Source organism: Anabrus simplex, chromosome 1 (assembly GCF_040414725.1).
Source record: "Anabrus simplex isolate iqAnaSimp1 chromosome 1, ASM4041472v1, whole genome shotgun sequence".
NCBI classification, from domain to species: domain Eukaryota; kingdom Metazoa; phylum Arthropoda; class Insecta; order Orthoptera; family Tettigoniidae; genus Anabrus; species Anabrus simplex.
Genome location: NC_090265.1, coordinates 436,870,381 through 436,886,012, shown reverse-complemented (window position 1 = coordinate 436,886,012; position 15,632 = coordinate 436,870,381). Strand labels below are relative to the sequence as shown.

At 39.4% G+C, this 15,632-nt stretch overlaps 1 protein-coding gene across 1 annotated transcript in view; it reads left to right on the top strand.

Moving 5' to 3' along the window:
- The first annotated feature begins 1,087 nt into the window (after positions 1–1,087).
- LOC137500360 (neuropeptide SIFamide receptor-like) overlaps positions 1,088–15,632 on the top strand; it is a 189,743-nt gene continuing 175,198 nt past the window's right edge. Inside the window, exon 1 of the mRNA XM_068227143.1 lies at positions 1,088–1,119. Coding sequence (XP_068083244.1) covers positions 1,088–1,119 — 32 coding nt within the window. The remainder of the gene's footprint in view (positions 1,120–15,632) is intronic.

Genomic DNA, 15,632 nt, shown 5'->3' with positions numbered 1-15,632 from the left:
ATCACATGACTCGCGACAGTTGCAAGGTCTGAAGCCCACATTCAACTCGTTGGCACGGCGAAGCGGTGGATATTGGATCAAGAGAAGATGTTCTAGCTACAAGGAGTCCAATGATGAGTATACCTGGAAAGTACTTTCTTATCGACGCTTTAATGTTTTAGATTATGAGCAGTCCGGCTAACGGGTCCTTCAATGTTTCATGAGAAGAACGAGCTACGCATCGCTGGAGACCGCGGAGTTATGAGGGCTGGAACTCCCCCGTACGTGAGTCACTAGCATACTAATTTCATCCACAGGGAATACCGGATCGATTTATTTGTTACAGACTTGGTGAAAGTCTCTGTCATATACACACGTATTTAAATAGAAGTACATGGTGGGAAGGGAAAAGTGCAGGAGTGAATTGAAAAAAAGAAAAGAAAGAAAGGAAAATAAGGATGAAGAAAAACAATATTTTTTGTTTCATGTTCCTGTCCATGTTTTTGCTCATCGCTACAGATTTTGAGAAATGCCAAGGTCTCTTCATCTGGCATTGAACCCATCCGGGGCCAAACTTATTATTTTCGGAATAGGGGATAACGTATGACCCACTTTGCCACTGAGGTCGGCCGTCGTAGAATGTAAAATATGCATGTGTAATAAGTTGTAGCCATTGGGAACTAGAAGGAGAGTTATGAGAATCGGAAAACTGTTGCAGTGTTAAGCAACTTTTCTCCGTAATTTCCTTAGTATGCATGTAAAATCCTCAGCCCGAAGGCTAGTTGGATCCTCACCAGATCCACCACTGGCTGTTTTAGAAAGTCTAGGCGTCACTGAGGAGATGTATTGGGGGAAGGAGTAGCGAGGTAGATTCCCGTTGCTTTTCTCATAGAGCGTGAAGGTACTACTGGATATCAATCTGATAAACCCACTGAAAAGCTCGCTCCACCCAACCGTACCAGCAACACTTTCATACCATTCATAAACGAGACTGGTTGTATAAGGAATGGCATTACTAGCACTACTCATACCTCAGTCACTTTCATACTGTCAAAGCCAAGATTGAGACCAAGGTTGATCAATTAAAGTAACAAATTTGTTCCAGACCATGGGTACGTATAATGCATCTTACCAGCAAAGGTATGAGTTCCCAGTAAAAGCAAAGTCATCTCCGTTCAGGCCAAGAAGGCCCTTGGAGGAGTAACCTCGGCATTTGATGGGGTAGGGTGGTTAGCTCTATGCCCGGCCACCTTTGCTCCCAGGAATTAACCATGTACTCATTTTTGGTATAGGCTGAGTGAACCTCAGGACCATATGTACTTCCGGAAGTATAAATCCCGTTTTTAAAATTTTCCGACTTCCTGACGGGGAATCGAAACCACGTTCTTTCGGGTGAACCGAGCACGCCTTTACCGTCTCGGCCAGCCAGCGACTGTTAGACCCAGTACGGAACCATAATTTAATTTCACTGACTGTCAACACCATACCAATAATCAATCGTGAAACACCCACTGTTTCGCCCCAATGCGGCAAGGACTTATCTCCCGTGCTGCACTCTCACTACCGGTACATTATTGCTTGAAAGGTGGCTTGTAGTGGTGTCTCAACAGTGTACTAGCTATCATTTTGAAGAGGTGTGCCAAACAAACTGATTAACCTACTGCCACACTGAGGATAGAGGTAGAGTGTCGGCCTCCGGATCCCAAGATAGCGGGTTCAAACCCGGCAGAGGTAGTCGGATTTTTGAAGGGCGGAAAAAAGTCCATTCGACACTCCATGTCGTACGATGTTGGCATGTAAAAGATCTCCGGTGACACATTTGGTGTTTACCCGACAAAATTAATTAAATCTCAGCCATAGACGCCCAAGAGAGTTTCGGTTTACTCGGCCTGCCATCTAGTGGGGGCCTACAGTAAAACGGAACGCCAGATGGCGTCAAATTGAAATGTCTGCACACGGTAGCTGAGGCCATACGATTATTATTATTATTATTATTATTACACTGAGAAATGAAAATCTGGTAATTTCAAGATCGAAGGATCCTAAAATTCTTAAATATTAATAAGAGTGCTTCATGTTTGGCTATTCATAAAACACGATCAAAGGAAATTCCAAACTTCCATGGAAAATTGTCTCGCTTTTAAACTGTCTGTTGATTGTTAATAGGATTAACGTAACTGTGTAAAGAATGTTTCTGTTTAATTAACACGCTTTATTTTAATAGTGTTTCTTCAAATGGTATGCTCTTTAAATGTGTGGTAAATTTGCTGTTAGATATGTGGTGTATCGTTATAAATAAAATATTTATATCTTTAAACAGTCACTTCTTCTCAACTTAATCTTGCCTTGATAATGGTTCCCAAAATTCTTGTAAATGACATGCCATGATTGTAGCTAACTTGATTCCTCATTTCAGCCTTGTGAGAGGGACCCTTTTCCGTACTCACGAAGTGCTAGAAATAACGTTAGAGAAAAAAGGAGAGATTGCGAGGAAAATTACACGCTTGTTTTTCACTTCATTTGGTCACCTCGGTTTGACTCACTGTTTCTGATCTATGAATGAAGTGGCATGACTCCAACGTGAGCCTCATACACTGTAGTTTCCATCCACTTCAGCCAGCTTTCTACCTATCATCTATCTCGTCCACCTTTCATGACCAGCTCATGTTCCCTTATAAATTTTGGAGTGTCTTTCATGGTCACCTTTTCGTACTTCCATCTTCTTTTTCGTCTTAATTATTCTGGTCTTTTGTCAGTTATTCAGGGTCAATACCACATTTGGATTTGATTCCCTTTTGTTGTCAGATGCCCTTCATGAAGCCAACCCATTGTCGTGGGATGTAGGTTATTCACCAATGCGTGTCTCTGTGATGATTAGCATCAATGTGTATGTGAAGTGATTTGTTTTAAGGCGAACACAAATATCCAGTCCCCGAAGCAGAACAATTAATCACACATGAGTAAAATTTCCAGCCTGACTAGGAATCGAATCTGGATTCTTCTAAACCGATAGTCTCTACGCTGACCATTCAGCCAATCAGTCGTCATCCCATCCTGTTCTAATCATTATCTTTGTTTAAATACTGTGTTACGTGTGTCTAAATTGAATTGAAGGCATATATTAATCTTGTGTACCGAGTGAGTTGCTGTGCGGTTTGGGTCTCAGCTTGCATTTTGGAGATAGTGGGTTCGAACTCCACTGTCGGCAGCCCTGAAGATGGGATTCCGTGGTTTCCCATTTTCACACCAGGAAAATGCTGGGGCTGTACCTTAATGAAGGCAACGGTCGAATCCTTCCGGCTCCTATCCTTTTCCTGTCCCATCGCCGCCATAAAACCTATCACTGTCGAGCGACGTAAAGAAAATTGTAAAATTATTATTATTATTATTATTATTATTATTATTATTATTATTATTATTATTATTATTTTACAATGATAATAATCTTGTTGTATAAGATTTCTATGCGTTTGGTTTTATCTCACCGCATTGTGATGGCCAAACAATACTCTCTGGGCTGAGTGCCACAGTCAAATCACTGTTGGCCTTCTAAGCCCAACTTGGCGGGTTTGAACCCGACTCGTTCCGCCGTTTCTTAAGGTGCTCACATACGTCAGCTTCGTGTCGATAGATTTACTGGCTCGTGAAGGAACGCCTCGGCGTCTCCGACAACTGTAAAAGTACTCAGTGGAATGTAAACTCATTATTATTATTCATGTGATTCTCCACGAAAATTAAGAACAGACTAGCGAATGTACCCGTGCTTCGCTACGGTATTCTACATTGTATTCGAATATCGAAGTAAATAGTGTGCATGTAGTAAATAAGATTGTTTTAAAATTGCATGTCTCTTAGCGTTATCCGAGAAAGAGCATGGGGAGGTCCCCGTACGTTGTTTCCAATGTAAAGTGTTTGTTATGGATTTGTGATATAACGACAGGCTCACTTGCCTACTGCCATTCACAATCGAGTTGGGAAGTTTACATTATAATTGCAGGCCCCATTGCCTACTATGCGCACAGAACCGATTTGGGGAGTTTTCGTTAAAATGGCTGCCCCCCTTTCCTACTTCCAGACAGATTACAGTTTTTATTATAATGGCAGGCAATTACCCTACTATCACTCGAAACTGAGTTGTGCAGTTATCATTATAATGCCAGGCCCATTTTCCTACTTCCAGCCAGCTTACTGCCAGTCACACCAAGTTGGTGAGTTTCCATCAAAATAGCAGGCCACTATGCCTAATGCCAGTCACATTTTACATGAGGACATTTCTTTATAATGGCGGGCACCCTTGCCTACTGCCAAACACAATCGGGTAGGGGAGTTTTAAACAAAACTGCATGCTCACTTGCCTTCTGCAAGTCAAATCGAGAAGTGAACTATTCATTACAATTGTAGACCTTCCTTACTAATGACAGTTACACAGGAGTTGGAGAAGGAACCCTTTCATACTGCCAGTCAAAGTATGACACACAAAGTCGGTGTGGGGAGTACTGATTACAATAGCAGACCAACCCTTTCTCGATCACTACAAATCGACATACGAAAGTATATGCGTGTTTACAATATTGAAGACCTTCATTTACAGATTAACTGCTACTAAACGTACGTCATATCGACAAAGGATTATACCATAAGACACGCCGGATTTAGTGGCCTAAATGCCTGGTCCTATGATATGTCATCTATTCTTGGGTCAGATTGAGTTAGAAACGTGGAACAGGGTAACGTTCTTGTAAGATTATCTCACATTACATTACTTTTCGGATAATTATGTGACAGCTACATACATAGCATTTGGCTGATATATGGCTACTGGGTGGGCCAATTTTCGTGAAGAGTTTGATGATTCTGTATTTCATATAAGTAATCGAAGGTATGAATTATGCATGTGAAAATTCCAAATTGACTTAACATCCATTAATAGAGAAAAATCAAACGTAAAAGGGATACAGATACGGCAAAAAGTCATAAGACCAAGGTTGTAGATCATTCCAAATTGAACGAATATTGTGCAATCAGTTATGTGATAGGAATTTCCGAAGGTCTGCACCATCATTAAAATTGCCTGCATATTTCTATATTCTTCGCGGATAAAAAGTGAAAAATTTAATGATCTAGGATGTTTTCCGTTCGTTACAGGCTAAAACGTATAATTTTGTCAAACTTCAATTATCTTCTTTTTCTTCTGGCAGATTATGCCGCAATCTGTATTTTGTGCGAGGCGGGTAAAAATTAGGACTTTCAGGAAACTAAACCAAAAATTATGCAGATGGTCAATATTACCCCTTAAACGGAAAGCTGTACGAAAATTTCGCCAAAATAGTCAGTGTAGAGGCACACAGTCGTTACGATTTGATTTATGTAGATAAGGAATCTGCTCCATGTAAAACACCTTTTTGGCTATGTCCGCTGGACTTAACCTGCAAAACTGACCATTCATGATATCTCCCTTATTAATCCTCCTGACGAAAAAATGCACATGAAAAAAAGGTTTAGAGGTAGAATTCCATCACGTTTGGTCGATTTCCAGTCAGGTTGGTCTTGTTCTGTATATATTGTGGAAGAGTAAAATCACCATTTCGATTCCCTATAAACCGCCAGTCCATTCCGGAACATGAAATGTTATTTACGTTTAAAACCTACCTTTGGACAGGTGGATGCTAAATATGAATTTTGGTTCGAATGTCTTCAGTAGTTTTCAAGTTGTAAGGAATACGCTTTACACGCACCCGCTCGAGAGTTAAGTCCGTTGGGACTTGTACAGAAAAACGGTCCGTTAATGATATCTCCCTTATTAATCCTCATATCGAAATGATGCACATGAGAAAAAAGGTTTAGAAAAAAATTTCTACCAAGGCAGGTAGATTTAAATTAACGTTGGTTGTGTATATTTTGTGGAAGTGCAAAATCACTGTTTCGGTTTCGTATAAACCCCCAGTCAGTTCAGGGATTTAGAAACAATATTTGCCCTAAAACCTATCAAGGACAGGTGTATTCTAAATATGAGTATTGGTGGGAATACATCCAGTAGTTTGTAGCATTCGCGTACATACGGCGTAATTAAGGAAGAAAATAGTACAGTTAAGAGAGTTGAAAGTAATAGAAAATGGATTATAACTGAGGACAGCCGGAAAACGACAAATATGTAAATGCCTAGTTAATGTATTGGAAAATCAAATGACCCTCAATAAATTATGCTAGTGTGAGTTATGGATATAATAAAGCGGTAACAGAGGAGAAATTTAGGTCCAGTGATTCCTAGGTAAACAAAAAATAAGAAGATGACTAATGGTGTTATTACTTAATCTATTCGAAGGCGGTTATAACATCCAACGATATTCCGCCAATATCCCGCAGATAGGCCAATTGACGCCTCTCCTGCCTTCTACCTAAGGAACAACCACGAATTTAAAAGCATGGTGAGGAAAATGGCAAAACGTTACTTCCCTGCTGGCATGCAGTCAGAGACGTTGCCATGGTAACCTGTAGGTTCGTTGTCGGTCTGTCGGTCACTCAATGCAGAGCATGGTACCAGCAGAAAATTGTAAATTTCTCCGTCATGTAAAGAGTAAGGTAAACTATGAACATAACGAAAGTTGTTTATAATGAAGAGACGTTTCACGTACGGTAAACGAAGCTTACAGAAAATCAATAGTATAAGAGAAAATGGAGGAAAACCATTCTGGTTTCCCTATAAACCCCCCGTCTATTGAAAGATTTTAAAATGATATGCATATTGAAACCTTCCATGGGATGAATACACTCTAAATATGAAGTTTAGTTGAGATCTATCGAGCCGTTTCGACGTGATGGTGGAAAGACCATTCTGGTTTTCCTATAAACCCCCGTCTATTCAAAGATTTTAAAATGATATGCATATCGAAACCTTCCCCGGGATGAGTATACTCTAAATATGAAATTTCGTTGAGATCTATCCAGCCGTTTCGACGTGATGGTGGAAAAACCATTCTGGTTTTCCTATAAACCCCCCGTGTATTCAAAGATTTTAAAATGATATGCATATCGAAACCTTCCCCGGGATGAGTATACTCTAAATATGAAATTTGTTTGAGATCTATCGAGCCGTTTCGACGTGATGGTGGAAAAACCATTCTGGTTTTCCTATAAACCCCCGTCTATTCAAAGATTTTAAAATGATATGCATATCGAAACCTTCCCCGGGATGAGTATACTCTAAATATGAAGTTTGGTTGAGATCTATCCAGCCGTTTCGACGTGATGGTGGTAAAACCATTCTGGTTTTCCTATAAACCCCCGTGTATTCAAAGATTTTAAAATGATATGCATATCGAAACCTTCCCCGGGATGAGTATACTCTAAATTTGAAATTTGGTTGAGATCTATCCAGCCGTTTCGACGTGATGGTGGAAAAACCATTCTGGTTTTCCTATAAACCCCCGTGTATTCAAAGATTTTAAAATGATATACGTATCGAAACCTTCCCCGGGAAGAGTATACTCTAAATATGAAGTTTGGTTGAGATCTATCCAGCCGTTTCGACGTGATGGTGGAAAAACCATACTGGTTTCCGTATAAACCCCCCGTGTATTCAAAGATTTTAAAATGATATGCATATCGAAACCTTCCCCGGGATGAGTATACTCTAAATATGAAATTTGGTTGAGATCTATCCAGCCGTTTCGACGTGATGGTGGAAAAACCATTCTGGTTTTCCTATAAACCCCCCGTGTATTCAAAGATTTTAAAATGATATGCATATCGAAACCTTCCCCGGGATGAGTATACTCTAAATATGAAATTTGGTTGAGATCTATCCAGCCGTTTCGACGTGACGGTGGAAAAACCATTCTGGTTTTCTTATAAACCCCCCGTGTATTCAAAGATTTTAAAATGATATGCATATCGAAACCTTCCCCGGGATGAGTATACTCTAAATATGAAGTTTGGTTGAGATCTATCCAGCCGTTTCGACGTGATGGTGGAAAAACCATTCTGGTTTTCCTATAAACCCCCCGTGTATTCAAAGATTTTAAAATGACATGCATATCGAAACCTTCCCCGGGATGAGTATACTGTATATATGAAATTTGGTTGAGATCTATCGAGCCGTTTCGACGTGATGGTGGAAAAACCATTCTGGTTTTCCGATAAACCCCCCGTGTATTCAAAGATTTTAAAATGATATGCATATCGAAACCTTCCCCGGGAGGAGTATACTCTAAATATGATATTTGGTTGAGATCTATCCAGCCGTTTCGACGTGATGGTGGAAAAACCATTTTGGTTTTCCTATAACCCCAACGTGTTTTCAAGGAGTTTAAAATGATATGCACATCAAAACCTTCCCCGGGAGGAGTATACTCTAAATATGAAGTTTGGTTGAGATCTATCCAGCCGTTTCGACGTGATGGTGGAAAAACCATTGTGGTTTTCCTATAAACCCCCGTCTATTCAAAGATTTTAAAATGATATGCATATCGAAACTTTCCCCGGGATGAGTATACTCTAAATATGAAATTTGGTTGAGATCTATCCAGCCGTTTCGACGTGATGGTGGAAAAATCATTCTGGTTTTCCTATAAACCCCCCGTGTATTCAAAGATTTTAAAATGATATGCATATCGAAACCTTCCCCGGGAGGAGTATACTCTAAATACGAAGTTTGGTTGAGATCTATCCAGCCGTTTCGACGTGATGGTGGAAAAACCATTCTGGTTTTCCTATAAACCCCCCGTGTATTCAAAGATTTTAAAATGATATGCATATCGAAACCTTCCCCGGGAGGAGTATACTCTAAATATGAAGTTTGGTTGAGATCTATCCAGCCGTTTCGACGTGATGGTGGAAAAACCATTCAGGTTTTCCTATAAACCCCCCGTGTATTCAAAGATTTTAAAATGATATGCATATCGAAACCTTCCCCGGGATGAGTATACTCTAAATATGAAGTTTGGTTGAGATCTATCCAGCCGTTTCGACGTGATGGTGGAACAGACAAACAGACAGACAAACAGAAACAATTTTATTTATATAGATTTTTACACTCGTTCTTCACCCCCTTTCCATCCCCGCCCAAAGGAGTCCTATGAGTGCCTTACACAACAGTATATTTTTTTCCCAGATATTAAGTCTTATTTGTACCTATTTTGGTTGACAGCTATGCCCAAACGTACATGCATAATCTCACTGCTCTAGAATCCTGGAGCTGACGTTGCCATGGTTACGGCAGTTCATTTCTTTATCCGATTCCTAGAGCAGGGGTAGTGTGGTGCCAATATCTCCGTAACGGTTGGTTTTAGGGCCTTAAAACATGGTTTTCGGGCCCGTAGGGCTTACCGAGTTTTGTTCTTTGCGTCAAGAGGATTAAATTGAACTTTGTCTCGTCCTTATACGACAAATTCGATATTTTGCCTATAATAGTATAAGAGAAAATGGAGGAAAACCGTTTTTCCTATAAAACCCCCGTCTTTTCAAAGATTTTAAAATGATATGCATATCGAAACCTTCCCCGGGGTCAGTATACTCTAAATATGAAGTTTGGTTGAGATCTATCCAGCCGTTTCGACGTGATGGTGGAACAGACAAACAGACAGACAAACAGACAAACAGAAACAATTTTATTTATATAGATTATCGTAACATGGCCAAATGTAAGTTGTCGCATGACTAAGGACTCATTAACCCTTTATAGGGCAAAACCCTGGGGAACAAAATATATTACTTACTTAATTAAATACCATGTCACTGGGGTCTACTGTTTAGGTTTTGACCAAAATCTGAGTCAATACATTGTTTGATTATGCGATATGGGGTGGTAAGTATTTTTACCAGAGAGCATTTAGGATTTATTTTTTTCTCTGAGTGTGCACTGGTAAATGTATTTACCACTTTGCTTACATGACTACTTTCCATTGTGTTTTTCACATAATAGGTGCAAAATGCAGATGGAAAGCATGGAACAAGTAGTACATAGAATTATGAATGTCACGCTGGCTCTGAAAATTGCACTAGAATCATGGGGTCATGGGGTCTGTGATGAAATTGAGGATAGCCTCTTCTGAGAGGCCTTTGTTCGTAAAAGACATTACTGGAACAATAACACAGATATAGAACTAAGGCAAATAGTTCTCCTTACAAACTATACGATTCAGACCAAGCCATCGTCTAAAATTAATTTCTAAGATCGTATAAGAATATATTACAAAATAGCATAAATATGCATACAGGCAGGCAAATGCCTAGGGGAGCGAGGGGAATTTTGTGATATATCCCCCCAATATATGTCTGATTTGTCAATTCATCCCCTGTGGGAAGCCCTGATGTCAGCCAGTACATAAGGCAGTCTATCCTTACCTCCATAATTACCGTGAAAATGAATTTATTATTATTATTATTATTATTATTATTATTATTATTATTATTATTATTATTATTATTATTATCTATATACGCCCCTGAACTCATAGGAACTAAATACCATACAGATTGACTAAATTTATGTTTTTCCGAAATACACTTGAAGTGTTGTTTGGATATAAATACATTTTTCATAATTTGGGAAGCTAATGCATCTTGTGACTGATAAAACGTACATCCTTTACCTCACATTCTTGCTGCATGTTTTCATATTAGTGAATATAACATGTTGGCCAGAATATTGTAGGAAAGGGAATATGTAAAACATGTAACTAGAAGCTCTGAAGTTTATTTTCTGATACTTGTATTACCAATTGCATTGAAAATGAGTACGTTATCAATATGCAAAACGAGCACACTATTTCGCTTTTCTTGGTACTTTATGTGTAGGCCAATGATAATTTGGATAAAATCTTTCAAAGTTAACCACAAAATATGCATTCTATGTTCACAAAATAATCAAAATATTAAAAAATATATATATTGTTGCCTTATATAAATCAGGGAGGTCCAGTGTCTCGCTTAAAATGAGCTGTATTTTACGGTCAACACAATGCTATCCGAGTGTTCAAGTGGCGCTGTCTGGTAAACATATGTACCACTTCCCGAATTGGAACGACTCAAATAGCCGTGAAGCGCGAGTTTCGGAAAAAGTGATAACTATTCTTACCAGAGAGCGTTACTAGACTAGAAAGCAGACAGTTACGGCCACTTAGGGTGTTACCATCTGAACAGTTTCTATGGAAACCCAAGTGGTAAATATATTTACCAGCAACCTATAAAGGGTTAATTAATGATGCCTTTGTATTATGGATTGTATTATTATGGCAACGTACTTCACATTCCGTTGGCACTCACAAGATCTATTAATGCTCACAAATTAGTAAAAGTAGGCAAGGTGTGTGTACAACGTGAAGTGCAGTTTCATTGCACTCAATCGTTCCTGAAACTCTGGATTACGAGCTTGTCACGCTACGCAAAGATTAGTGGTACAATTGATTCTATCGTCCTCTACCCCGTGTGCAGTCACATAAATTCAAATCAGTGTACTACCTGCTGTACATTCATGCAGAGAATGTGACGTCGAGGTCGAGATTTGTTTAGCCCTGCCGGTTAGACGTGCTTGATTCACTTGCGAGGAAAATGATCCAGTTCTACGTCATCTTCCTCCTTCTAACGTTTTAGGGCCCGTTTTAAGGATCACAGAACGCAACTTTAGTCTATCAAACTCATCAGCTGTAGGCTGATTCATTTAGATCAGACTTAATTGTATCCAGACACCGTTGCTCAGATATCCCGGTGTGGCTGTCGACCATCGTCTTCATAATTTAATGCTGAATCGGCGACAGTTTCATGCGCAGGACATCTGGCATGGTGGAGGAGGAGCCTCTACCATATTTTTTTTTTTATAAATTGGAGTCATCCTATTGTGATTGTGTCATTGCAGACATGGTCCAATCGTCTAATTCCCGTACTCCGTCGAAAAATCCCCATCTCCATGATATAGAGTTGGTGCTCTTACACTCTTCGTTGCTGGTCAACATTCTGATCCGTACAGCGTGGCCAGGTGGAGCATAGTGCAATATATCTATTGTCGCGGCCACCAAATGCGCTGTCTTCAGATATGGGAACGGCAAAGCGATAGATGGTCGAGAGTTGCTTACCTCCGAGCACGGATTGGCAACGCTGATCGTGCAGTGCTGTCTAGTTGAAGCCCATCCGCTCCAGGCCACCTTACCCGAGTCATTCCCTGTCATGCAGCTGTCGAGCTCGCACCGTAAGTGCAGTTAAAATGGATAGTGAATGTGAATTAATTTGGGCTCAAGTCAAGAGAGAAGTGGCAGAGAGGACCAAGAAATTCAAAATAAAGGACGTAGAAAAACTCACGTCATAAGCCATCGACCGTATGACTGCTGCAGATTGGGAAAAGTGCTTTAATCGCGCGGAAAATCTTCAAACAGACGATTGGGCCAAGGATATAGTAAGGAACGAAAGAGTGGAGCCATTCACCATCAGTGTAAATGACGACTCGACAGATAGTGTGATGTGTGATGACAGTGACTAAGAAATCTTAGACTGCCTGGAAGCTAGAAACCGATTCTTAATTCATTGTAAATTAATGTTAACCTATTCTTTAAAGTAGTTCTTTTTCCATATTACTCAGTACAATATACAGTATTCAAATATTTAAAGTTATAATGTAATAAAACTGATACGGATTAATATGTATTCCGAAAGTATTTAAAGCGTCCTGCAGCCTGTGCTGGCGCGCGCGTCCCGAACTGCTTCAGCCAGCGACATTTACATGATCACTTTCTGGGCCACTTTCCAGGAAAATTACAAGACTCACGGAAATATGTTTCAGATAAAAAATATAAGTCAGGCAATTTTTTACACTTTTCCCGCAGACAAAATTTTATTGGCTGAAGAAATAAAAACTTGGCCGCTCACTGAATTTTCAATACATGATTCTACGGATTTAAATTTACTCGTTAAAGATTTTATTTTAAATAATTATTTGAAGTGGTTTTTATGGAAAATAGTTATATCATTAAAATCAGCAGTCTTTTCTGAAGCTTGTAGTATAATTTTTTTAAACATTGTATGAAGTAACATCAGGAGCTTGAGAGAGAACAACTTGCCTCGCGTTCCGAAATGATGTCTTCAGTTAGACATTTCTTCGCCAGTTGCTACAAAACCTTGGCAACAGCATAATTTCTCTGACCCGCCTAATTTGGTGGCCGCGACATTCATTTTTAGATGTGTCGAAATAGCACCAGAGATGTTCTTTGTAATACTTCAACTATGAGAGCAATGAGATTTTAAATAAATGTATGATAGAAGTGCTTTAATTGAATCCAGATCAAGCACAAATGTAAATGTCTAGAATAGCATGTAAGTAATTTTATGTTATGCCAGTTTAATAAGTGATGTATATTCCGAAGCACATTTTGTGTGACATGCCGGTATCAAATTCCGCATAAGCTACACCGAAAATAAAGTATTTTTGGATTTTGAATTTAATTCCTCTTCTGCCGTTTATTGTTTCCACGCCCTGGTGGGATGAGGAGCTGCCTGGCCGAGGCGGTAAAGGCGTGCTCGGTTCGCCCGGAAGGACGTGGGTTCGAATCCCCGCCAGAAAGTCGTAAAATTTAAGAAACGAGATTTCCCACTTCGGAGGTGCATATGGCCCTGAGGTTAACTCAGCCTACACCTGGGGGCAAAGACGGCCGGGCGTAGAGCTAACCACTCTACCCCATCACGTGCCGCGGCTAACAATGGTGGAAGCCATCAAGCCTCCAAGGGCCTTCATGGCCTGTATGGAGGTGATCTTGACTTTGGTGGGATCATGAGTGCAAACTGTGTCTCTTATGTGGACTTGGCCCTATTTCACTGCTGATTGCCTTCCTGACGCCAACTCTGTGTGAAAGAATGTGTCCACTACCGCGTTCCTGTAGTGGTGGATAATGTGGTGTGTTGCATCTAGAGACGATATTGAGGCAAACACAAACACTCAGTCATTATACGACTGGGAGTCAATCCAAGGATGCACATCATTGGAATTCAGGTATTCCAACATTCCTGAGGTGACGAACTGTGGCCTGTATTCAGGCATATTGTAACTATATTGTAATTCCATTAAATAACCCTATTGAAACATACAGAGAATATACTTGTAAGTCAGGTAACTTCGAGGTTAACTATTTCCAACCGAATTTTGGAGTCATTGTAGTCCAGTTAGAAAAGAGAGAGCTATACATTTTAGTGTATCAGGAGGTCGAATTTAATTTCAGTAAATACATTTATAGGCATTCAAAATAAGATCAGGCTTGAAAGTCGGGTAACATCAGGAATTTACCATTTTCGGACACACATTCATACTACCTGTTCTCTTCTTTCAACTCCATGTTATCTATATATATAAAATAAGAGTTTTGTCTGTACATTACTCAGAATCTGAAAATAATGGTATTTCTGTATCGGTCACGTCCATAGTAACAAGAAAATGCACTTTTTACTTTTCCGTAATTTTTGTCTGTCTGTCTGTCTGTCTGTCTGTCTGTCTGTCTGTCTGTCTGTCTGTCTGTCTGTCTGTCTGTCTGTCTGTCTGTCTGTCTGTCTGTCTGTCTGTCTGTCTGTCTGTACACGCATCACGAGAAAACGGTTGAAGAGAATTTAATGAAAATCGGTATGTGAAGTCGGGGGATGAGCCTCTACAATGTAGGCTATAAATCATTTTACTCACGCTGAGTGAAATGGTAGTTTAGGGGAAGGCCTAAAATTTAATTCTCAACTATTTATGCTATTAGTGATCGTATTTTAAAGAAAATGGGTATGAAAAGTTGGAGAATAAGTTGCTACAATCTAGGCTATCAATAATTGTATTCACGCTGAGAAAAATGGTAGTTTAGGGGAAGGCCTAAAATTGAATTCTCAACTATTTATGCTATTAGTGATCGTATTTTAAAGAAAATGGGTATGAAAAGTTGGGGAATAAGTTGCTACAATCTAGGCTATCAATAATTGTATTCACGCTGAGAAAAATGGTAGTTTAGGGGAAGGCCTAAAATTTAATTCTCAAATATTGTTGTTATTAGTTGTCCTATCTTGATGAAAATTGGTATGCAAAGTCAGGAAATAAGTCGCTATAGTCTAGGCTGTAAATTATTTTATTCACGCTGAGTGAAATGGTAGTTTAGGGGGAGGCCTAAAATGTAATTCTCAAATATTTCTTATTAGAGGTGTAATCGATGAATGCTACATAACTATATTGTACCGTACCCAGGGGTAAATACCCTCTAGGACGATGCCTCCATTCCTGTATGAACATCCGACTAACTCAGGGTTGGGCAGAGTGTGGGTTGGTTGTCGATTGGGTCAGGATAAAAGTCGAAGTTCAACACTAAAATAGCAATTAATAACAGGAAATGGAGGTATAACACGAATGAGAAACAATCATAGGGGGTAAGATGGATTTATTAACAAATATCCCCGATCAAATCACTCGAAAATAAATTAAATAAAAAAATAATAACTTGTAAAAATGAACTCAAAGTAATGAAATAAATCGAAATCAGAGACGTTAATAGAGTAATGTACACATCTGACATAAAAAAGAACAAGTTCACCAAAGAACATTTATATCAATCAAGACTGAGTATCTTCTCATAGTCCAATGTTTATGTTGTATGGCAACAAGTGTATGCAAACACTGCCATGAGGTATTTCGGTATGGAGTTTCACACTAT